The following is a 26,695-nucleotide window of genomic DNA, read 5'->3' as shown; positions in this document are numbered from 1 at the left end:
GGCTTCATTCCTATCGATCCCCAATTTAGTCTGTTGAGAAGGTCATGATCTCCAATCAAGTTGATTTTACAATGATTACTGAATTCACAATTAAGTAGATTTTTCTAATATTATGTATATATAGAATCTGACGAACAATTTTTCCCAAGTTGGGTCGTAAATGATATAATGGGATCCTTCGTATACTTATAGGACCCGTTTGGACAAAAGTTTATTTAAGCACTTGAACCTGTGACTCTTGCACATCAAGTATCTTAGTTGTGAAGGGTGGAGATAACTACAAGAATGACTCGATGTCTAGAGAGAGTTGCATATTTTTAACAGCAGAAAACAAGGGAGATTTTCCTAATAAATTCTTCTACAAATGTGGCTTAAAAACGGCCCGTGCTATCCTTGCTTGAACAACCTCTATACAAACTCCCCTCACCCTTTTCAAATAACTCATTTTACAAGATAATACTAACTACTTATGACTTTTCTATAGTCTCGCTGTTCTTTAGCCGCTTTGCTCTCAGTTGAAGGTCAACGGCCAGAAACGAATAATGAATTGGCTGACAATTTGTTCCCTTCACTCTGAATTTTCTTTGCTTTTGCCTTGTCCAAGCGTGCCCGTCTTACAGCTTCTTGGATGTGGCGATCGTGATCTTTCAGCACTTGATCCATTTTGCCTGATGGAACTAGTAGTGGTCCAGAGTAGTGAATTTTGTTGCCTTTTGATCCATATCCCAGCTGGACATAAAAAGTGAGCAAATAAGAGCATACGTCATAGGATTTGAAAGCATACAGAAAGAATATGTCGATAGGCTTCTTACAAGAACAGGATCATTGTTGCTGGTTCTACCGTCCTCATTTTGATGTGAGCTGATGAGTGCATGATTTTTCTGCTCTTGTTTCATTGCGGAATGTGAAGCCTCTTTGAAGGACCCCGGAAACCTGGCTATAAGTTTCGGCACCTCCTGTTTGTGTGGACCCGACTTATCAGACCGATCTTCAGAAAACATGCTTCTCCTTGCAGCGACTAGCCCGGACATAGCTGACAAATCCGCTACAGAAAGTTTTGGGGCATCATCCATATTCTTTCCAGCTTTTGCCCAAGCGGCTCGGTGAGCCAATGGCCCAGAATGGGAACCTCGCTTAAGCAGCTGCGCCTGAGGATCGTTGCTTGTTTCTTCCACAACCTGAGATGGTCTAGGAGGGTCGATTGGAAAACCAGAGGCAACTTCTTCGGGATGAGAGTTGAACATCTCACTTCTGCTTTTTGAATTGGATTGACCATGTCTTTTCTGCAAAGGGAGCACCACATACAGAATTAACAAGAAGTGTATTTTCAAGGTTTGAATGGGCAAACCAAAGGATAGATGTGCGATTTCGATAACGCGAATACCAAAAGAAGGCATAACTCGGAATGAAGCTATGATAGAAGTACACATTTACACACTTATATTGTAGTCAACAGATTTATGGAATTGGTCAAGTGACCTATTTTAATATTTTGTAAAAACACTGGCTATTAAACTCTGAACAACACAAAACTTAAGCTAAAGAGAGAGGAAAAAGGCTGATGAAGATGCTAAATCTGTAGAGTACTGCTGTCTAAACAATGTCGGTGTACAATTATAATGTTTATCAATTGATCAACTGTCCGCTTCTATCCTCTCATGTTCTAAAGATTAAATGACTAGATGTCATATGCTCAACCTTCTTTTCCCAGACAAAAATTGACTGTTGCGACAAGATGTTGAAGTGATACATGCTCTCTCTGTTGCATTTTATGGGGCACACTTTCTTTTTTAGTTTGTTCCAAAAAATGGCACCGTTCAATATTTCGAAACAGTTTAAATTTCTCATTTTACTTGGGGTTGGCGCCCACATAACGGATAGCTTGCTTGCCAAGCCATCTTGGCTTTCACTCCTCCAATTAGACCCTTTATGAGATGAGTTATAGCCACACACATGTCTATGGCTTGTTTTTAGACCACAAGTTTCAAAAGTCTTTTGTTTACTTAAATTCCTTTCACAGTCAAACACCGTCACATAAATTGGGACGGAGGGGGTAGTAATTTCATGGCGAAATAAGAAAAGATTCCAAAGTTACTTGATTTACTCAAGTCTAGGACTCCGAATGTGCAGTTCTACTCCATGACAGCTCAATGTCAACAAACTTATATAAAAAATTTACCTGCATAGAGGAAACTAATTCAGCATTGGCTTCAGGTGCAGGAACTGCACGTGATTCCCTCGTTCCTCTCCTTTCTGGGTCATATCTATGAACCTTACCTCCAGCAGCCGCTTGCCTAAATAATTACAAAGCAGTGAGATTATCTATACATATACAAGAGCACATTAATAAGCACAATATCAATTATGTCTTGGTGCCCATTTGTTGCTGACAATTGTGGAGCACAATAAAATAAAGAATGGGTAAATCATATTTATGTTTTCTGCTTCTTTTACCTTCGGGCTTCTTCATCTCGCACTTTTGCATCAAATTCCTTGCTCGGAGGATACTTGGGCAAGCTTGAAGGATTACAAGGAAGTGGCTTTGTTGTAAAGAACTGAAATAAGCAGGTCTTTTTTAGAGAGAAAAAAACAGGTTTCATAATGAATATTCGTTAATCATTGTCTAATCACGGCTATCGGACTCCATAGCATAGAAAACAATAAACAAAATAGGTGATTGTTAAAAAAAAAAAAATCAAGAAAAAGCACCAAGGAAGCACCATCATCAATTAGTGTTTGAGCACAAATGACAGATCCCCAGATGGAAAGTCAACAGCTCCGATAAAGAGAATGTCCTAGTGATACGAAAAGATTTTCTCTTTCAAGAAACTTCATACCTCACTCTTCAAGGCAGAGGCTGAGGACCCACGATCAGCAGGATCTATGGAAAGTAAGGTTTCTATGAGTGCTAGAGCTGGTGCAGGGAACTCTTTAAATGTTTCCGCAACACAGCGCCTATAAGGTTGTTGGGGCTTGAAAATTGTTGCATGTGGCAACCTCGATTTCCTCCAGTACTCCTCAGAAGGTGATCCACACAGTTTGAATATCTTATGAAGCTGCTCAACCTACACCACAGATTATGCACTTCAAATTTATTAACATGCTAAGCTAGAATACAAGATCAATAGAGAGACAATCATACAAGTAATACAAGAAAAATAACTACAGATAGGATAACAAAAGATTAACAAAGATTGTACCTCTGTTCTTCCTGGCATTATTGGCTTGCCAGCATAAAGTTCTGCTAGTATGCAACCAGAGCTCCACAAATCAACAGCAGTCCCATAGTAAGTAGCACCAAGTAGCAGTTCAGGAGGTCGATACCACAGAGTCACCACACGGCTAGTAAGAGGTTGGCTTTGATGTGGATCAAAAAAGCTTGCTAGACCAAAGTCAGCAATCTTTAATATGCCATTATTGTCAATTAAAAGGTTAGAGCCTTTTATATCACGATGTAAAACACCACGACTGTGACAATGATCAAGTCCACATAAAAGTTGTTGCATGTAACATTTGACCTACAAAAGACAAATATGATTTTCCACTTAGTTGGGCAAACGTAACAAACCCTGGAAAAGAATTAATGAAATGAAAAGAGAAAGAGATACTGCAAGTGAATTCGAATGATTACCTGTGACTCAGTAAACCTAAGACCAGGATGTGACGCTAGCCCCGCCAGATCGTGCTCCATGTACTCAAATACAAGGTACAGGCTGCAAGACATCCTAGAAGTTACTAAACCTTCTAGTTTTATAATGTTTGGATGATCAAGCCTCCGTAATATGTGAATCTCCCTAGCCATGAACCGAACACTCTCAGGTTCTAGATTATCAAATCTCACTTTCTTCAAAGCAACGATCTTCCCTTGATCAAGATCACGAGCACGGTAAACATTGCTGTAGGTGCCCTGACCAATCTATGGAAAAAGGAAGCCATAATACCAAGTATCAAGATAGCCTCGTTCACACATCAAGTATATCAAGAAGTAAACAGATCACAATATACCCTTTTTTTAAGCTAGTGTTACCACAAGAAAACAATTTTCTTTCAGTGCCCAAGATCATAAGAAATAAGATACGCAAGTATATTTTATGAAGTTTACAATTTTGTTATGAAGAAGAAGATGTGCTAGTATTATCCTTCTCATTCCCCATGTAGATCACACTGTTCGCATATATCAGAAACATACCAATAAGATTGTTTCGTGACTGTGATCTAGATGTTAAAATTTATTGCTATGGACTATCTGGGTGTTACAACAACTGTCGTGAACCAGCTAAGCTTATGAGGGTAGGTAGCTTGTCAAACACAGGTACAACACCTCAAAATGAGCATGTGATAGTCCTGCAGAAAGACCATGATCAAAATGTATAATGATCTAGAAAAAAAAAAAGAGAAGGAGCAAATTCCCGACGTGTCATCGGCCTTCATGACCGGAGGGATTGAAGAGTTAATGACTTTATAGGTTTGAAATGTATCTGGTCTCAATGGTTTTATGTAATATGCAAGCAAAAAGACATTAAAATTGGAAAGCAATAGTCCTAGATTAACTTGTTAAATACTATCTTCTTCACTGATATCATAATTCCAAGTAACAGAAAATATGCATCATCCAGAACTACCAATATTCTTTGTAAGGCTCCTGCATATAAAATTGCAGGACGGAAAGCTAAAGCCAGCTTCTTGCATTCCGCAATCAAAGGGAAAATCAGCAGCCAATCGCTGGAATTCTTTTTTTTTTTCTAGATAAGGAAATGCAAGTATTGCAGTAACTGTAGCATTTTTCTAGGATTACCATCTGAAACCATGTATTTAAAATATAAAAGGAGAAGATGTGAGTTGTTTCATGATATCTGAAACAACTGAAAGATCCGAATCCGACCGGCATAGCAGTGTTCTCTACATTGGGTCAAATGTAGCAAAACGGTGGAGAAACCAAATCAGGTCTATCCAACCCTAACGAATACATATACTAGTTCACGAAAGAAAGACATTTGAGACAAATCACTCGATCAATTAGCTTTGCCTCAATCCCAAACTAGATGGGGTCAGTTATGTTAATTGTGTACATTCTGCTTATTTGGGCAAAGTACATTCCAATACATCCCTTTCCCATTTAACACTGCACATGGGTGCCGATGCAATGCATGCCTAAGAGAGCCATCCCAGTGAATACAATATTTGATTCGTGATATTTTGACAATTCCCTTCACTTCTTTTTGAACTTTGGATCAGCTATCCAAAACTCACATTTTGAGGTCGAGGCTCGAACCACCAAGCAGGCAAAAGCGGGAAAACCACAATTGGCTCTTGGTAGAAAGGGTCTAGAGGAGTAGATTTACCATAATGGAAAAACAGATTAATTTCCCTATATTTATATCAGCACAAACTTGAGATAGGCTATATAATGCAAACAAAAAATTCAGCATCAACTCTCTGCTTGTCAAAGTCTCACATCGGCTATGAATGGGGTAATTGAGCTAGCTTTGAGGCTGAGCTACCCAAGGTTCATTTCTTAACATGGTATCAAAGCTAGACTCATTCCAATTCTTGGTTTACTTGATCTTGAGCCCCGTGTTCTATTGTGCACGCCCCAAATGGGTAATTAGTCTCCTCATATGGTCCTGGACAATCCTAAACTCAGGAACTATTGAGGCTGAAGAGAAACATTTCCCCTTTTTGGACAATTAACACTTAGCAGAATGCTAGTATGAGTCAGTAAGGACAAATTACATGAGTCGTCACCAAATCTCTACCAATGACATAGAAAGTAAAGACTCACCTTTTTTGTGGGGGAGAGAGAAAGAGACTATTATGTAACCATTATCATGAAATGTTTGAAGTTCAACTGTAGAATTAAAAATCAGAGACAAAAAAAATAAAAAATAAAAAATAAAAAAAGGAGCATACTTTATCCAATTTCTCAAAAGAATCTGCTCTCCTAGGCACCCATCCTCTAATAGCTTCACCAGCAACAGCAGCAAGCCAAGGTGGCCATCCAGCAGCAACCTGTTCCCCTTCACTACTTTTAGGTAATATCCCAATTCCAAGATGATTGGTGGCAACAATAAAATCTTGCTTCTCTCTTTTCCTCTCATTTACTTGTTTATCAATCAACATTGCCTTTCCATCAATACTATCTAAACGATCTTTAACTCTATATACTTCCTCTCTTCTTGATGAACCACCAGCCCTTTGCCCTCTTAAACTTGCAGCACTTTTACTTGACAATCTCTCTCTTGGACTATCTCTACTGTCTTCAATGGCAGATGGCTTACCACAAATACAACCCATTACAAAATACCAAACTAAAAAAGCACCAAAACACTTCAACCCCACCTCTAAAAATCACATCTTTTCACCATACCCCTCCTCATTTTCAACGAAACACCACTTCCAATTACTACAGGACAACCAATTATCAAAATTTAAAGAACCCCATTTCCCAAAATCACTTTTATTTCACCAATACCCCTCTTCATTTTCAACAAACACACAACTTCACAATTACTACACAACATCCAATTATCAAAATTAAAAGAACCCCACTTCCCAAAATCAAATATTTTCACCAATAAACCTAGACTCACTTACCAATATCAAAGCAACCAATTTTAACAAGAACATTAGACTTCAGTAAACCAAGAAAACAGTTGATATACACAGAGTATAACCAATTATCAAAAACCAAAGAAACCCCACCTCCCAAAATCACATCTTCATTCCAATAAACCTAAAACCAACTTCAACAAGAACATTAAACTCATACATGGCCAGTCTCCCAATGTTTCAGAAAACCAAGAAAACAGTTGATATACACAGAGTATATCAACCAATTATCAAAAATCAAAGAAACCCCACTTCCCAAAATCACAGCTTTTAACCAATAAATCTAAAACCAACTTCAACAAGAACATTAGACTCATACATGACCAGTCTCTCAAAACCAAGAAAAACAGTTAATATACACAAGAGTACAAATGTACAGCCACTAAAATAAGTGAAATTATGCAACTGTTCAAAACAGTTGAGCTAGAAATGTGTAGTTGAGTGGAAGAGAAAGCATGGTTGTGGATCTAGGGCAAGGAAGGATTGAGTTTAGTGAATACATACAGAAAAGAGAGAGATAAAGAAAGATTAATTTTGAGAAAAAAGGGTGTTTTTACAGAACGAAATATTGTTAGGTGGATATATTATATATTCTGACTGCCGAAGAGCAGCTTTTTTAATAAATATACACTACACAGTACTCAGTATGTGTGTGTGAGAAAACAGAGAAAGGAAGCTGGGAAGACCGATGTTGTTCCGTTGTGACATTCTTAACAATGTTTAGTTGGAAAACCACGCGCATATTAAAACAAAGAAGCTACCAGCTTATATTTAAGTTACATTTCTTATTTGGCCTAAATCATCTCCTATATTTTAATGACTCCCTCCATTTCAAAATATTTGTCTGTTTTGATTAGACACACAGTTCAGAAAAGTTAAAAAAAAAAAAAATTTGTTATCTTAAATTAAAAATATGTAAAATATATTAAAATATACTTTATTCTCGTAGTCTTAAAAATATCATGTGAAAAGTTGCATTTAAAGAGTTGTCAAGAAAGGAAAGACACATTTTTTATGAAACACACTAAAAATGAAAGTAAGATAAAACATTTTGAAACAAGGAGTATCTTTTTCTCTGATTCAGTTTGTACGCATTTTAAATAATTTTATAAAATACTTAGTTTTCGTCTGCATAGATATCGGGAAACTCGATTCACCGAGACTTGGACATATGATGAATATGAGTCAGCTAGTGTTTTTATTTCGGCTGAAATTTAATCTCGAGACTTCATCGTAGTAGGTTTTAACTCACTTCATTAACCATTAGGCCACATACACTTGACTCCAAGTAATTCTATTTAAATTAAAAATGTGGATAGCATGACACCGTAAAATACAATAATATTAATTAAGTTTAGGTCTCAAACTGTTACACCTCGGAAAAAATTCTGTTGATGCACAGTGAATGGGCTAACAAAGAGCACGAAGTGTATGGTATTCCAATAAGTAAATAATGACATTCGATGACCCTAAGTGAGATTTCAAAGACATCCGATGTTAGACGAAAAAGTTCCCAAGAGAAGGCAAGGCATATGATAGGTATCGAACAAGAATTATGAGTAACGAGTTAATGAGGACTTAATGATGTCTTGGAGAAGAGTTATAACGTCCCTTAGATTGGTAATGAGGTGTTAAACAAGTGCTAAGAAGGTTCCATAAGGATTGGAGGTCAAACGAGTCGACGAAATCGAACCTCGGAGAATTGGGGATTATACGGCCAAACATACTGGTCGTATAAAACATACGGTCCGTATGTTGGACCGTACAATCAGCCCAGATTGTCACCATTCTCTGGACCAATTATACGACCAGACATACGGTCAGTATATTTTATACAGACCGTATGTTGGTCCGTATGTCTGGTCGGGATCAGATTGATTCATTAAATAAGGGATTCAAGTGTTATTTCATTTCATTTCCATATACACCCCTTCTCTCTAAAACATCTCTCTACATTTATTCCACAAGAATTCAAGAGGTATTAGTGATCAACAACATAAACTAAGTGAATCAAGTGTAAGAAAACCCATTAAAGTTCATCTAAACAAGAAATCCAAGCGAAGGTAAAACTAGGGTTTTTCTCAAGTGAAGTGTTTGCACCCAAGGTTCATTCCTACACCATCTGAGGTAAGTTTTATGACCTTTCCTTGTTATTTAACGTATTTGAAAGTTGAAACACTTGGATTATATGAGAAATAGGAAATGGGTCATGAATGTGGGAATAGTGTTGCTTTTGAGTAAATGTTTGGATTAAGTTATGATTCTTGATACATTATGATTATAATCATGTTATAAATGACGTTGAGAACATGGAATAGACTTTGTATATGAATGAACGAAATTGTGTGATATGACCATGAATATGGAAGAATTGGAGAGAAATGAGAAGTAAGGATAATGTAGGTGAATAAAGGCTATTATGATGATATTGTGAATATTATTATTGACGTTTGGGAGTTGATATATGCTATGGAGGAATGTAGTATGAACAAAGGAGATGTTATCCGATTTTTTCCTAGCTTTAGTCATGAGTGCTAAGCTATCAATTCTCTAATGTTAGCATGCACTTTAATGAAGGTAGAAGCGTGAGCATTGAAGAAGAACGTGCAAGTGTAGAATAGTTGAACGGAAAGGTATGTAAGGCTAACCCTTCTTTCATAAGGCATGGTTCTTTGGCCAATCATCTAAATCTTCTATAAGTCTATGACGTATTCCAAATGATTCTATCTTCAAAAGCTACTAAGCTTATGATTCTCGATATGTATTACGATTGTACTAAGTTCCTCGTATGACGAGTAATCCTATAAGGATAGATGTAATGAACGACGATGATAGTGATAACGATAACGATGATAATAACGAAAACGATAACAATGATAATAGCGATGACGATAATGATAGTGATGATAGTAGTAAGATGCTTATAAGCTTATATGTATGTGTGCCTATGTATGGCTATTATGAAGCCCCGAGCTTATATGACCGGGTAGAATATGTAGATGTATATATATATATGTATGTGTATGACGATGCGCGTGCACCACTGCAGTTGGGTACGAATAACCCTGAAGCCTTAGTAGGGCCAGGTAGATGAACCCTGAAGCCTTAGTAGGGCCAGGTATGTGTAACCTTGAGCCTTGGTTGGCCAAGTATGTATGAAACACCGATCCTTCACGGTCGGGTATGTTATATAAATGCTATGTATATGACATCAATACGAGTACGAATATGATAGGTATATGTAAGTGTTGTGTAAAGGTTATGTATATGCAATGTATATGAGATGCAAACGATATGAATATGAGTATGAATGGAAATATGAATACAAATACGAAAATGGGCACGAAAGGTAAACGAGTACGGATATGGATGTATGTACACGGATACGCAATAGAAATGGAATGTCCCTATGGAAAACAAGTAAGTGCTATGACGATGATATTATTATCCCCCATCCTATGCTATCTCATATGTTGTCTATTACGCTTTCATATTGATATTAATCATGCTTTACATACTCAGTATATTTTTCGTACTGATGTTCTTTTATTTGTGGACGCTGCGTCATGCCCGCAAGTGGCTAGGGAGACAGACTTGATCTATAGCTTCATTATGCAGGGACTACATAGCAGAGCTTCATTTCATCCGGAGTTGCAGCTTTTGGTATAGATTCTTTTGTGTACATATTTATGAGCACGGCGGGGTCCTGTCCCGCCTATATGATATGACGTATTCTTCTTAGAGGCTCATAGACATATGTATATGGGTAGATATGTTTGGCCTTGTCGGCCTATATTTTGGGATATTATTTTGATAGCCTTCTCAGCTTATGTACATTGATGTGGCATAGATGACAATGATGATATGAAGGTGTTGGTTGTCCAATGAGACTAGTATGATGGATGAATAGAAATATATGTTTTATTATGTGACTCACCTAGATGTAAGTGTAAAGGTACGCTAGGGGGTGCCCGGGTGGGCTAGCACCGGGTGCTCGTCGCGGCCCTCCGGTTGGATCGTGACACAAACAAATTAAGTCAACATATTAAAGGATTAATGTAGCATTATATTACTTTTTTACCTACAATGTTAAGGTTTAATGTAGCGTATATTACTGCTTTACTTATCTTCATTATTAAAACTACTTGTTAAAATGCACTTATCACAATGAGATAACCTTTTTATGTTTATATTAGAGAAATTCGGCCAAAATAATCTGTTTAATGTAATGCAGATATGTAGAAATTGAGCTACTAGACTGTTAAAGATGCTCCTAATACAAAATGTTAAATTACTTTGAACTCCATTCATCTTTTGGCATAACATTAAGGGCTCGTTTGATACGAGGGATAAGAATAAATAATCTCGAGATTAAATTTAAGATGAGTTTATTCCACATTTTAATTGGGATAAAATCACAGTGAAACTAATCCCGAAATTATAGTATTATTTTATCCCCGTGAAAATGATTGTATAACCAATCTCATGATAAATAATCATGTTATAACTTGTTTCCCAACCAAACGACCCCTAAAGAAACCAGTACACCGTATGCATCCATGCATCATTAGTGTTAGATGAAAGTTCAATATTTACTCAACAGTCATAAATGTTAGTAGTATTTGGTACCTTTTAAACTTTACTTATCTATTTTATTTTTCACTATTTATATCATCTTCTTACTTGTTTCGACTATACATACGATAATATTACATGCAAATTCATCAACTTATTATATTATATTATCTAATATATAATTTCTATTATATATAAGCAGCTAAGGGGATACGAACACAGCTGCTCCAACTTGTACCAGCAGCTTTACGAATTGAACACGCAATGAATGTTTGTACCATAAGCTAAATAACTTGTACACTTTATCCAACTATTTTTTTAGCCCACGTGGACATATGTCATAGTACTTAATATTTATTTCCTTATCATGTATAGACGTATGCACTTCAATTTTAATTCTCTGACACATTTATTTGTTTATTTTTGACTTTTTACGCTCTTGCTGAATATTTATTCTCTTACTTTTACTTGTTCACTTTTGACTTTTCACGTTTTTGCTAAATATTTATTCTCTTCTCATGTATACATGTATGCACTTCAATTTTAATTATCCGACACATATTTATTTTCTCCGTGCACTTTTACTTGTTCACTTTTGACTTTTCACATTATTTAAAAATTAATAAAAGAAGTACTCCCTCCGTACAATATTTCTTGGCCACATTATATTCCCTTCTCATGTGTAGACGTATGCACTTCAATGTTAATTCTCCAACACATTTATTTCCTCCGTGCACTTTACTTGTTCACTTTGGACTTTTTACATTCTTGCTGAATATTTATTCTCTTCTCATGTATAGACATATGCATTTCAATTTTAATTCTCCTACACAAATTTATTTCCTCCGTGTACTTTTACTTGTTCACTTTTGACTTTTCACGCTCTTTAAGAATTAATAAATCCCACATGGATATATGTCATTGTACTGAATATTTATTCTCTTCTTATGTACACACATGTGCACTTCAATTTTAATTCTCTGACACATTTATTTCGTCCGTGCACTTTTACTTGTTCACTTTTGACTTTTCAGGTTATTTAAGAATTAATAAATGAAGTACTCCCTCCGTCCCATATTTCTTGGCCACATTACTTGACTTTTCACGTTTTTAAGAATTAATAAATGAAGTACTCTCTTCATCCCATATTACTTGGCCACATTACTATACTCGACTTTTCACGTTCTTTAAGAATTAATAAAAATGAAGTACTCCCTTCGTCCAATATTACTTGGCCACATTACTAAAAATATATATTTATTTTTCTATTCTATATTTTTCTTCTTCTTCTTCTTCTTATATATAAACGCCCAAGGTGGACGAACACAACAACAATAAGTTGTATAAAAAGCAACTGAAATTGTACTCTAAACAGGGACTAACATGTGTACATTTCAGAAGTTGAACATTAATTCTACCCCTTGTGTGTTTACTTTTAAAGTCCTCGCAGGTCTGCAGTGTCTTAATTATCCTTTCATTTCCTTCATTTGGCATGTACTCCCTCTGTCTCAATTTAAGTGTCTACGTTTGACTAGACATGGAGTTTAAAAAATAAAGATAAACTTTCAAATCTTGTGGTTCTAAATTAAAAATGTGTATAATATAATAAAATATCCTTTGAATATTGTGATTATAAATTTGACATGTAGGATATTTAAATTGTCAACTTATTAAATATAAAAAAGGCGAACATAACCAAAATAAGATAATTTTTTTTTTAACAAGAAACGCCCAAGTGGACGAACACAACAACAATATGTTGTACAAAAAGCAACTAAAATTTTACTCTAAGCCTGGACTAACATGTGTACATTTCAGAAGTTTAACATTAATACTACCTCTTGTGTGTTTACTTTTTAAGTTCCCACGTGTCCGAAGTGTCTCAATTATCATTTCATTTGGCATATACTCCCTCTATCTCAATTTAAGTGTCTACGTTTGACTACACACGGAGTTTAAGAAATAAAAATAGATTATCTTGTGGTCCTAAATTAAAAATGTGTATAATATAATAAAATATCATTTGAATCTTGTGATTATAAACTTAACATGTAGGATATTTGAATTGTCAACTTACTAAATATAAAAAGAGGCGAACATAACTAAAATAAGATAAATTTTAGCAACAATTGAGAAATTAAGGGGAAAAATAAGATGAAAGGGAAAAAAATATAGAGACTCACTAAGAAAATTCGCGACATCTTTTGCATATAAAGACTAACTAAATTAATTATATTGGGCTCCATGCATAAGCACAAACAGAAAAGTTAAATTTATCAATGCTTCTGGTGCAAAAGTCCAACTTTGTTTGGTACCTATTACACATGTGATTAGCCGACTTTTTCCCAATTGTCAAATTAGTTTTGTCCATAAGTGTTAACTAATCTTATTCCAAATTTGATCTATTGGGCCCCACTGCCACCTATTCGACTACGACTGTCGTGTAAGCGCGTGTTAATAAGGCGCGTGGGATATAAGGGGTTTACTGCTGTCTCTGGTTTCTGCACAAAGTAATGTGGCTTTGTTCAGGGACTGAGGGGAGTGAAGAGCGAGGTGGTGGGGGCTGGTTTGGTTTACTTTTTAAATTGTGGGGTCATCACGCATTAATATGATAAGTTGAGACCTTTAATTGCAATTATTATTGCTCATTTACCCTGCTGAGCCACTTATTTCCCCCACTTTTTTGAAAAAGCCATTAATTATGAGTTTATTACACTCCAATAAAACCAGTTGTGGTTCCATCCTCTTAAACTCAATGCTTCATATTCCCTTTTTTTTTTTCTTTTTTTTTTTATTTTATACTGTTAACTTTCTGGTGTTGGATATTCATATTCATATTCACTAATCCGATCAATTTAAATTTGTATTACATCAAATCTATTAATAGGAAAAGAGCTCTCCTCATAAAAATCATCTATTTTTCTTGGCCTGTATCTCTTTTTGGGATAGTATATTTGCAAAGAGTCTCTTTTAATTTCTTTTTGACTTATGATTGATTTTAACCACGATCCAAATTTTTTCTTGAACAAATTAAAATTTTTATGAGAAAATATTAGATCGTGATTTAAATTATAATGAGTTATTTTAAATGTTAGACGATATTTTAATATTTTATCTATGAGACGATAATTTGATATTTTATCTATAAGTTTGAGTAATATATGAACAGATATTACACTCGAGCTTAACATTTTCTTAAAGGCTATTTGCATAAATTTTAAAAGTAGAAACATAATCTAAATGGTGGCCCCAAACAGAAATATATGCGGAGATCAACCCAAAATCTTTAGTTAAATGTGAAGGATTTAGCAAATAAATTAAAATGAAAGTATTTTGGCTTGCTATCCCACAAAAGATAGAAATAAGATATGCGTACATTCCATCTTTCCTAAATCTCATGTTATAAAATTACATTAGATATGTTATTGTATTTTGTCTTGCTACATTTCATTAAAAATATCATTATGTTTTACTCTTAAATGTTAAATCAGGTCAATTCTATCAAAAGTGTCTCGATGTGTGAAATATGAGAAGCTACTAGACAATTTATGGATGAAAAAGTAAATTTTAGTCTTATCATTAATAAAGACTAAATAATACTCCCTCCGGATAAAAAAAAAATGTCTCCTTAGCCATTTGTACACCTTTTAAAAAAATACTAACTGTTAAATAAAAATAGACTAATTAGACTAAACTGCTCCTAATTAAATAGGTATTGGGATTTAATCACATAACACTTAATAGGGGCAAATCTAAAAAAATAAGATTCATTATTTTTTTATTTGATAAGTGACACTCTTTTTTACCAAAAAAGAGAAGTTTAAGTGGATACTCTTTTTTATACCGGAGGGAGTACAGTAGTAATAGATATATTAGACAGGTCTAAATTCATCTTGGCCTTGGTAGACATGTGAAGTATTCATTGCATTATGGATCTTCAATATAGTATGCAAATGTAATAATTTTAATCAGTCAATGTAAAATATAATTATTGACGTCATTATTATTTCGTGAAGGTGAGTTTTTAACGTATGAAACCAACATAAAAAAAAAACCTGTTCCAAATCAAACTTAAAAACCAAATCAAATAAAAAAATTGATTTATATATATACATATTTTGTTTAATTCATATAATGCACATCCTTAATTAGTGCGGGCCAGATTAACAACTGTTCAACACATGCATACTTCGGGATGAAAAAATGGGGACCGAATTCATGAAAATCTCTTAACTAATTCGACTCAATTTTTCTAAAAATAATTGTAATGAGTTATGATGAAATAAGAAAGCTTTTAAGAGTTTATTTAAAGCATTTTATCCACATTATTCATGTGGTTTAGGGATTCTGCGTACTCTATTCATTATTAAACTATTTAATTTAGGAATTTAAGAAAGTATTAATGTTCTAGGCAAATCCAAATTCGATATAATTGAAACTTGAAACTAGCTAGATTAGTGGCCCTTCATCATCAAATTCTCACATAAGCTGACCTATTTTAGCTTTATAGTATGATCAAGAATTGACTCCTTAATTAACTCTTTTTCCTTGATTAGTTGATGCTGATTGCACAGGTTCAACCCATTACTAACTAATATTTTTAAAGTCAATACATGAAGAAATAAGACAGACTCCGTGTCATGTCATTTTTAAGAAGAAAAAGATTACTCGCAGCCTATGTTACCTCATCAAGTCAATAATTGAAAGCAAGATCCGTTAATCAACCATAATGGCTATTAAAGAATAATAAAATTCTATATACAACATAGTGAAACGCATGTCATGCATTTATTCAATTGCATAGCCAATATTTTCAGTTTATGAGTTTTAAATTATATTTTTTTTACTTAATGGATTCGGCGTATTTGTATATACATCTTAAATGAATTTTTCAATATAAATATAGAATTTGAGTCTAAGCTATTGAGTTAGCCAAACCCGCAATCACAATTCACAATGCTGACCGCCCCTGCATTTACTTACTTGATAAAAATTCGATAATGAGGGTAAAGTTTTATCATCTGAATGTAAATATTGTCACGTCTGTTATTATGTGATATATGCCTAAATTATCTTACTTTAGAATTGAAGACAAAAATACCAAAGACGAATAAGGTTAAGGTCAATGGAGAAGAGAAGCACATGATCATATCCTCCATATGACATTTAATAATGAACAGTAATGCAAGTAATAATGCATGCATGAAATTGATGGCAATGCCTTGTGTTTTTCAGACAATGCAACGGGTGAGTAGGACCAGCCACATCAAAGACTTTAGTTCTATCTGTGGTTTTGGCCCTACTCGGTTTGGATATAAAATCGAAAAATAGATACGATCAACATTTTTAGTTTTTCGATTTATTGGATCAATTCACAAATGCTTTTAAAAAAGTCAATTTTCAGTTTGGTAATCTATTTCAATGTGTCGTTTTCAGTTACAGTTTTAAAAAGGTTTTCGAATGTGAAGTGCACAAATAATGATTTTTAGGATTGCTACGTAACAAATAGCCAAAGTTTACAAAGTTTTCAGAGTCTAACCATCTCAGAATCAACTTCGGACCTTCAGATATGAAGTTTAATATTCGATTCAGAATTTTGAATTAGCAGAACTTCACTTTAGACCTCGTGAGGTCTGGAGTTTGAACACAGTTCAAGATTTCGAACTTTCAAGAGGAAATTAGGTTCTTAAGTTTTAGTTTCACCGTTCAAAAAGGCCTGAAGTTAGGCTTTAAAACTTTAGCTGAAAATTTGAGATGGTAACACAAAAGGTCACTCAACTATGAGTAATGATTTCTCAAGGTCACATTTCTTTGTTTTGTAACAAAAAAGTCACCCAACTTTCCCTATATCACATAAAAAATCACCCAATAAATATGACAAATAAAATATGGGCATGGCATTTAATTTAGTCCACAGACTTTTGTTTTTTTTCCTCAGTCCACGTAGCAAAAAGACCCGACCCGACCCAAACCCAAATTGACCCTTATAAACCCTATTCTATCTTAATTAAAATATAGTTTTTCTCTCTCTCTCTCTGAGAAAAAATTGGCCCATCATTTTATTAAAATCGAGTCGTCTTCTTTTTCCTTCTTTAACACTTCTTAGACTTCTTGAACTTAGTACTTCATGACTCTTTTCTTAATAAAAAGCCTGCCTCCTTTTGAAACACCCTCCATCACTCTGCACACACATAACACTGTAAAATGCAATTTGTTCATTATTCACACTCTCCGTGACTTCAACTTGTTCGTTAAGGATACCTTGAAAACCTTCTGTAACGTCAACTTGCTCATTAGTCACGCCAAATATATAAGAGAAGGAAAAAGAAGATGACACGATTTTAATAAAATTATGGGCTAATTTTTTCATAGAGAGAAACTCTATTTTAATTAAGAAAGAATAGGGTTAACATGGGTTAACATGGGTTAATTTGGATTTGGGTCGGGTTGGGTCTTTTTGCCACATGGGCTGAGAAAAAAAAAATCCATGTGGACTAAATTAAATATCATGTCATATTTTATTTGCCAAATATTTATTGGATGACTTTTGATGTGATATAGGAAAAGTTGGGTGACATTATTGTTACAAAACAAAAAAACGTGACCTTGAGAGATTATTAACCATAGTTGGTTGGGTGACCTTCTGTGTTACTGCCTTCTGAAAATCTGGAGGAGAAGGAGAAGCGACCACCTATTGCTATGTTTACGGTTTTCAAGCCTAACTTCGGGTAGGAATTACATCAGATATCTACTTCTACATATGATATTTAGAATTTAATCCAATTTTTAAATATTTAAATTTTAGCCTGAAGTGACAACTTCAAACAAGATCAACATTATATAATTTGTTTAAGAATTGCCATCTTGTTCACTTAGAAATCCTATACATGAAATACACGAAAGTCTGGACACAAGATGTTGTCATTTTGCACTGATTGTTGTAAAATTCCAATTGAAAAATCAAAAGTGAAGTAAGCATTTTATGGATTACTGTAAAAAGGGATAAAAACAATGGAAATTCCAAAATAAGTCGATAAAAACAAATTTGAATTTCCTAATTCATAAGTTGTTATATCACATAAAAGCCGTTAGACTTCAATTGAAGGAAATGACATTCTTCTATTGATAATATAAAGCAGGAATTGAGTAGTTGATGGGTGGGAAACAAAGAGGTTGAGCTTTAGACATTTACTTATGAAGTTATCCTAAACTAGTTCTCAATTTCAGATTTTTTGGGCTAAAAGTTGTTGGGCCTTTCAAGCTTAATTTTAAACTCAAAGGTCTGAAGTTCGAACTGCACGTACAATATGCCAACTTCAGACATTTGAGTCTGAAGTTAAGCTTGAAATTTTTTGATTTTGAAGTGACTAAACTGTTAAAACTTTATAAATTTTGGTCATTCTTTAAACAGAGGGGGTCCTCTAAGCGGCTATTTGTGCACTTGTCCCAAGCCTCGTTGAATATTTTTGCACGGATTGGCCTTTAAAGACACTAGTCTTTAATTTTTCTCCCTTAAATTGCTGGTCTTTAATTGTTGTCATTCGCTTAAAAAAGTGGTCGAAAAAATCTCAAGGTTATGACTTCGAACCCCCACTCAGGAAAAAAAAAATCGTAAGATAAAGTTTCGTAGCAAAGTAGGTCTATTCGGACAAAAGTCTACCTTAAGGCAGATTTTTTTTTTTTGTAAAATTTTTACAAATAGCTACCTTTTAGCTGCTTCTAACAAGTTATAACTACAAGTTCATTATTTACAATTCGTAGCTGGTTTTTCCTATTAGGTCCTGGACGCGTCGCATAAATATAGTCAAAATATAGACTAAATACACAAAACTGTTGAGCAAATAATGTCTCTATTTAAGGAAAAAAAATCTTTTTCAAACTAAACAGAAATCTGTTTTTAATGTTCCATAAATCACGCAAATCTCATTCTCTTCCATATCTAATCACATATCTCATTCAACATCTAATCATTCACATAAAATTTGAATTCAAAAACTCTCTTCATATTTTTTCCCAAAATATAACTAAAAAAAGTCTCTTTTTAATGTTCCATAAATCATGCAAAGCTTGATTTGTTCATCAACTGAATTACACGTTTCACCGTGTAATTGCAACTTTTTTATTTTTTATATTTTTCTGAACTTTTTAGTTGTTTTTCATATATATTTTGGCTATATTTTTAATTGTATTTTGATTATTATGTTCAATATTACTTATTCTGGTTTCTGTTGACTATATTTAAGATATGTTTTTTTTTATATATATATTTTGACTATATTTAGAAAAATTTCAGAAAAAAAAAAAGTTACAGTGAAAACGTTGCTACCTCAATTATGAACTCAATTATGACTATATTTTGGCTATATTTTTTAATTATATTTTGATTAATATGTTCAATATTACTTATTCTGGTTTCTGTTGACTATATTTCAGATATATTTTTCATATATTTTGACTATATTTTTTAAAATTTCAGAAAAATAAAAAAAATTAAAAAGTTGCAGTGAAAACGTTGTTACCTCAATTATGAACTCAACTTGAATTCGATATTTCAACATATGAATTCAAATATATATTCGTCGTTTAAAACACAAAAATAACAGAGAATCTTACATATTTAAGGAAATAGAGTTGAATTGTGGGGGTAAAAGGTTGAAATTAATGAGCAGTTAATACCGAGTAAAAAAAGGAAGTGAAAGAAATCAGAAACTGATTTGAAAAGCACGAAATTAGGGGAGATGGGGAGTTAGAAACGTGTATATTTAGGAAAAGGGGGGGAGAGAGAAAGTGTGCAGCTAAAAAATAGGGGTGTGGGGAGTGGGGAGTGGTAAGTTAATTGGTAGAAAAGTGGGTAGTTATAAGTTGTAAAATATAATATTATAGCTACTAAACTTAATTATTAAAAAGTATAGTTATGTTCCATTAAATATGTAACATAGTAAGTTATGCCAAGTAAAAATTACTTTTTTTTTAATAGGCCTACTTTGCTATGAAACTCTGCATTGATTTTTTTTTTTTTTTTGTTGAGCCGAGGTTCGAACTCAGAATCTCGGGTATCATCCCCAAATAAGGGCCCGCCTCGGTTGGTTCCAGCCTCCAGCCCAAAAACCAAATGGCCCAAATCCATAAAGACTGAACTCTAAAGCCCTAACCCTTTGACCTACCCCTATTCCATTCTAATACTACACTGTTTCACAGTTCCTTCATATTTTTGCTCATCGTCGTCATTCATCAAACTCCATCCATGGGAAGCATCAGAACTTTACATTTACTCAAACCAAATTTCACTAAAAATGGCATTTTCCCATTACCACTGACTCTTCGAAGCTACGCTATGAAATCGACTCTTCTAGAACCTCCAAATGTTCCACGTTTATCGGAAACTGCTCGAATTTCACTCACACCCCAAGAAATTGAAGAATTTGCTCCTAAAATTCGACAAGTTATAGATTGGTTTGGACAACTTCAAAATGTTGATCTACAGAGTATTAAGCCAGCAATTAGAGCAGATACTGAAGGAGATAATTTGCGTGGAGATATACCTGAAAAGTTTGAGAATAGAGAAGCACTGATTTCTGCTGTTCCAAGTTTTCAGGAACCTTACATTAAAGTTCCCAAAGTATTGAGTAAACAGTGATGTTGTTGTTTAGGTAGTTTTCATTTTTACCCCGGTTTGGATGGTTGTTTCCCGTGGTTCATATTCTATTGTTTTCATTGATCACGTTTGTTTCGTTGTTTTTAAAATTATATTATATGATGTTGTAAACACGTTGCAACTCCGTTCGTATATAATCATGAAATCCGTTCTTATATAATCATGAAAAAACTCAATTTTGTAATCACAAATTTGCTGATTTTTGCGTGGCTACAGTAAAAATGTTATTAAACCACAACAAACATACAGTCTAATCCAAACATTGCATTCATTAATATAATACTATACTAGTATAGTTGTGGCAGTGTTTGGTTGTTTGAATGTACTGAATGTGAAAAAGACAGTGTTTCATTGATATCATGTTTGTTTCATAGCCAAACGCTGATTTTTAAATAAAGTGAAAAAAATTCCGACAAAGTGAAAAGTTCTCATGGCCAAACGGGTCATAAATTTTTTGAAACTATACTAGGAAAAATGGAAAAAGGAGAGGGGTAGATCGCATTTTCCCATTACCAGTGGCTTTTCGAAGCTACGCTGTGAAATTGAGTGTTCTAGAACCTCCTGATGGCTGATGTTCCACATTTATCCGTAACTTCTCGAATTTCAATCACACCACAAGAAGTTAAAGAATTTGCTCCCAAAATTCGACAAGTTATAGATTGTTTTGGACAACTTCAAGATGTTGATTTGCAGAGCATTGAGCCAGCTATTAGGGCAGATACTGAAGGAGATAATTTGCGTGAAGATGTACCTGAGAAGTTTGAGAATATAGAAGCATTGATTTATGTTGTTCCAAGTTTTCAGGAACCTTACATTAAAGTTCCTAAAGTGTTGAGTAAACAGTGATGTTGTTGTTTAGGTAATTTTCATTTTTTTCTTTAAGGGGAAGACCATAATTTTCATTTCATTAATCCAAAATACTTTTCAAGATGTATTTTTGTGCAAAGCATTTTTTTTTTTTGTTATATACAACAGATTACGCGAAAAATTAGTATGGCTGAACTTTTTTGGAATAAGCGATTGAATTGTGCTATTGAAACCTCTGCTCTGAGAAGTAGTACTCAGATTTGGTAGTGATTTGGATTTAGATATGCTATCTGGCTGTTAATGGGCAAATTGCAAGGTGTCCCGGGCCTTTGGTTCAAGTGGCCAAGGTCGAAGGACTTGTGACTTAGATCCGAGATGCTGGCACAGTGGCGGAGCCACACTATGCCGAGGGTGTTCATCCGAACCCCTTTGGTGGAAAAAAAATACTGTTTTTACAAGGTTAAAATTATTTTTTATGTATATATAGTAGATGTTGAATCCTCTTAGGCTTCTTCGTATGTTTACTTTTTTATATTTTGAACCCCCTCAGCGGAAATCCTGACTCTGTCACTGGCTCGGCATGTGAACTAAGTTGGGTGTTTAAGTGGAAAAAGACAGAGAGCTCATTATTCCGAGTTTCGAAGACTATGATTGATTTTAAGAATTAGTTCGAGACAAATTTCTTGATCATAGCAACAGAAAATTTCCTTGCAAAATCGACTATGGCATTAGCTTTGTTGACGCCAAATCAGAGATCCTCGTGCATGTCCCATGGATATACACGAGGAGATTTCTTTCACAACATGTATATGTCAGGTGTGTAATTGAGAGTGACTTTGTGTGGACGGGGTGTTGTGTATGACTTAAATTTCTTTATTCGGTGTTTGTTATTCGCTTAGGGGTTTGAATATTCCGAATTCGAATAAAAAAAATTCACTTTGAGGGTAAAGTGTTTATTACTAAAGATAATTTTACCCACAGAATTTAAATCCAAAATCTTTAATTTAATGGAAGGATGTTTACCCTCCCACCAACTTTTGAGGGTCGTATTTGACTTCTTGTAATATCTAAACATTATAAGTAACATATATCTAGAAGAGGAGTTTGAAGTTCATGATATATTAGGAGTGAAGCATACAATTCAAGCATGACACAAATTAGTGTCAAGAAAAGATAATTCCTATGAAGAATGTGGATATCAGTATATGTTATATTCACAACTTTTAAATTTTAAAAAGGTTTAAGTTTAAGTGATTTTAAAAATACCCTTCCATGTCTTTTTATTCGTTATTTTTATTGTATCTAAAAATAGATAAATAAATAAAATATTGATCAATTGCTCTTGACTTTGAAGTCACTAGAGATGGGATATCTATCCTCGCAGGGAAAGTCCAACAATCAAGATATTTTAATTCGAATTTGTTATAAAATAATCAAGCATGCAAGAAGAATATTGTGGTGCAAGAGAGAAGAGAGGAGGTATCTTTATTTATCTTGTTAGGGATGTCTTTATAATGAAGGAGAACCTCTATATTTATAGGGGAAAACTGACTTGATCCCAAAGTCACTAACCCTAATATTTCTCTTAAAGATAGACATCCACAATATATAGATAACTATTCATAACACTCCCCTTGGATGTCTATTTGATAGATGATGTGCCTTGTTAAAACCTTATTAGAAAAAAATCGAGTGGGAAAAATTCTAGTGAAGGAAAAAGAGTACGCATTTCTAATAATACGCCATTTGGTTGCCTCATTAAAAACCTTACAAGGAAAAACCCAGTGGGACAAAAACCTTGAAAGGGAAAAAGAGTACAACGCGTATTAACCCCCCCGATGAGAACTTCAATCCAAAAACTTGAATCTTCACATCACAATCTTGTGCACCATCTTCTCGAAAGTTGCAGTTGGTAGAGACTTGGGGAATAAATCAGTCATATTATCGCTCGAACAAATCTCTTGTACGTTGATATCACCATTCTTCTGGAGCTCGTGTGTGAAGAACAACTTTGGTGAAACATGCCTTGTGCTTTTATGAATCCTCTCTTTAGTTGGATTATGTATGATGCTGCATCTTCAGTCTTTGGATAGAGTTGCATTGGTATATAATATTATTGAAATCACTCCAAGTGCATTCCTGACTTACTTTTTAAACAGATGTTATCTTTATATGATTTGACTGTCATGTAGAACAACATCATATGACTATAATCCCTCACGGTCATAGCAAAATATATAAATGCATCAATTGCATAAAGATATGGCACTTCAGGACCAAAAAATTCTGCTAGTTTCTCATTTCAACTTCTTTCAACAAATAATATATTGCTTTTGAGAACTCTTCAAGAGTTTCAATAATATTCAAGTAATCAACTTGCACCAACAATATGACAGATTTTGATTTTCACAAAGACGTAAGGATAAATAGAGTCAGTTGTGCCCTTAGTCAGTAAATATTCATTAAGGTGATAAAATCGCGTTCACCTTGCTTAACTTAATTCATATAAGAATTATGAACAAATTTCTGCAACCTGTATATGCTTCAGGCATTTAAAATTCTTCAGGAATTTTCATATAATTCTGTCAAGTAATTCATATAGGCTGTGACAACATCTATTTCTCATCTTCTGGTGTCTGGACAGCAGGTCCAATACATTTTATGCTTACCAAGATGCGCATTTCACTTGATAATAATTTCTATGCTAGCATGCCTTAATAGAAGTTGAATTTAGATCCTCACAATCTTTTACAATATTACGCTATATTGTACCAAAGATATCGTCGACCATATATCATTTGTATCGGTTCGCAATGTGACATAACTTATTGAGATCTCATCACCTCCATTATTTTTAGGTACCTAAACCTCTCATGAGGTTTCATGCAGTATTATGTCGTAGGCTCTTCAAGAGCACATTGCCTCCTTATAATGATCATTTGCTCCTCTTTCTTTTCAATGATTATTGCGTTTGGAACCGATTAGTCTACCACGTTTCATGCATGTTGTAGACTATGTCCTTCAGGGACATGAATTTAATAGGAGCATTTTGCAGCTAAAATTAGAAATTAATTTTGGGTCAGCAAATGCTTCTAGCATTTGAGTTGAATTATCTTTTGAATGAGGATCATACTGATGATAATTCATAACATATTCCTCAGTTGCTCCCCCCCCCCCCCCCCCCTATGTTAGAAAAACTAACATATATCGCATCTTCTTTGGGAGAATCCATCTTTGTGCATCATGGTAGATTAATTAATCATATACTACACATAAAAAACTGTTAGATGGAAATATCTGGTTCCTAACCCTGAACCAATTGTGAGGGGAGAATTTATCATAATTTATTGGTTTGAAGCATACAAGTGATGTTGTATACAATATATCATATCTTAGACCAACACATGAATCTTTGTTCTCATAAGCAATGGTTTAGCTATTTAGTGAAGGCATTTAACGCCAAACTAGCTTGGATATAAATCAGCATTATCAAGATGAATTGTCTTGATTACATAATCTGAAAATTGTGCTCTTAACTCAATTATTTTGAGCAAGTAACTTTGTAAATGTCAAACTGCAGGTTGACAATAAACGCACATGTGATCATCTCATTGATGCATATATTTAAGACATCACATAACAGGTGAACTGACCCATATTCACCTTTTATATTTTTTCAGAATTTAGGAAATTCAATCCCAACATTAGCCAGTATAATCAACTTATCATGAAAACAAGCAACAAAAATAAATTCTTGAAGAATCTTCTAGTTATTCAATATATGTCAAAATACTCAATCTACACAATCATATTTGAATTAGGATGGCCAAACCGCTCATACCGACTAATAAAATTATTTATACTAGTAAACTTCAAGTTTACCATGCCATGTGCTATTTGTTTTAGTAAACTTCTGGTTTACTATGGCATGAATTTTTTGTTTTGTACCAATGAACCTCTGGTTTACTGTGACATGTGATTTCATCATGCTAATATTTGTGTAGTATAATTTGGACAATAAAGAGGGTAACCATTCACATACATATTTCTTACCCAATATAGTTTTGAAGATATTTAATCCTCCAATCATTTATACCTTTAATATGATAGCCATTTACTTTTAGTAAACTTCGGGTTTACTACAACTTGTGTTTCGATCATAACACTTTCATATATTACACTCTAGAACAAATGACATAATACTTTATAAGCTCTTCAGGAGCCTTTAATTTATTCTCCGTAATTACATATTGTTTGGACACTACTAGTGTCATGATCTTCTAGAGAAATAGTTAGCTCTTCTAGAGCCCTTAATCATTAACTCTGTAAACATTGTTTAGATACTGCAGGTATCATAAAAGGAATTATAGTTAGACACTGTTGGTGTCATGATTAGTACTGTCATAAAATACAAAGTGAAAACTAAATATATAACAAACTCCGTCATATATTTAAAATTGATTAGTTTTGATGAGTCCTGTTAAGTATAACAACTCACTTTATCTGTCTTAATAAATATTGACACTAAATTGATAAGTCCTATTAGGATACAACAATTTACTCAGTGACTTATAGGGTCAATATGATAATTTAATAACATATAATGATAAAGTGTGAACAATATGATTAAATGTATATGCATTGTGCTAGTAAAACTTAACCATCTACAATACGAATGTGATCAGAATGTGACAAGTCCAGATAATATAGAAGGATCAAATAACAACTGTAAGCATAATTAACGCAAAAACTAATTACAAATAATGGAACACAACGCCATATATAATCATCAAGTATATATGTAATTTGCTATTAAATGATAAGATCAGGTTAAACTAAAATATTCCAGTGGGTACCCATATCTTTGGTCATAAAATACATCATCTGCCTTAGAAAAGTTTTCATCATTTTAATTAGTATTTTACCCATGCATATGGTGGTTTTATGCTCAAAACGTGAGCAACTTTACTCTTTTATTCAGTAAATAAGTAAACTAACACTAATATTCAAGCATTCTACAAGATATGTTTCAATTTGCCTTAGAATGAT

At 33.9% G+C, this 26,695-nt stretch overlaps 2 protein-coding genes and 1 pseudogene across 2 annotated transcripts; 2 read left to right on the top strand and 1 right to left on the bottom strand.

Annotated features, from left to right (window-relative positions):
* Nucleotides 1–210: 210 nt before the first annotated feature.
* Nucleotides 211–7,364, bottom strand: LOC132620364 (probable serine/threonine-protein kinase At1g54610). The gene is made up of 8 exons (XM_060335029.1): nucleotides 5,911–7,364; nucleotides 3,632–3,916; nucleotides 3,201–3,518; nucleotides 2,838–3,065; nucleotides 2,455–2,555; nucleotides 2,180–2,294; nucleotides 813–1,283; nucleotides 211–729 (listed from the first exon to the last, which is right to left on the bottom strand). Exons 1-8 carry the CDS (start codon nucleotides 6,292–6,294, stop codon nucleotides 523–525), a joined length of 2,109 nt encoding a protein of 702 aa, XP_060191012.1. The 5' UTR covers nucleotides 6,295–7,364; the 3' UTR covers nucleotides 211–522.
* A 12,982-nt stretch (nucleotides 7,365–20,346) lies between these two features.
* LOC132617235 (glutamyl-tRNA(Gln) amidotransferase subunit C, chloroplastic/mitochondrial-like) lies at nucleotides 20,347–20,976 on the top strand. The gene has a single exon (XM_060332197.1). The coding sequence runs from the start codon at nucleotides 20,429–20,431 to the stop codon at nucleotides 20,819–20,821; it is 393 nt and encodes a 130-aa protein (XP_060188180.1). The 5' UTR covers nucleotides 20,347–20,428; the 3' UTR covers nucleotides 20,822–20,976.
* LOC132619364 (glutamyl-tRNA(Gln) amidotransferase subunit C, chloroplastic/mitochondrial-like) lies at nucleotides 20,821–21,923 on the top strand (annotated as a pseudogene).
* The last annotated feature ends 4,772 nt before the right edge of the window (nucleotides 21,924–26,695 follow it).

The sequence above is a fragment of the Lycium barbarum genome, chromosome 11 (assembly GCF_019175385.1).
Source record: "Lycium barbarum isolate Lr01 chromosome 11, ASM1917538v2, whole genome shotgun sequence".
NCBI lineage: Eukaryota > Viridiplantae > Streptophyta > Magnoliopsida > Solanales > Solanaceae > Lycium > Lycium barbarum.
The sequence above is the reverse complement of the archived record's forward strand: the minus strand, read 5'-3'. Positions and strand labels throughout refer to the sequence as shown.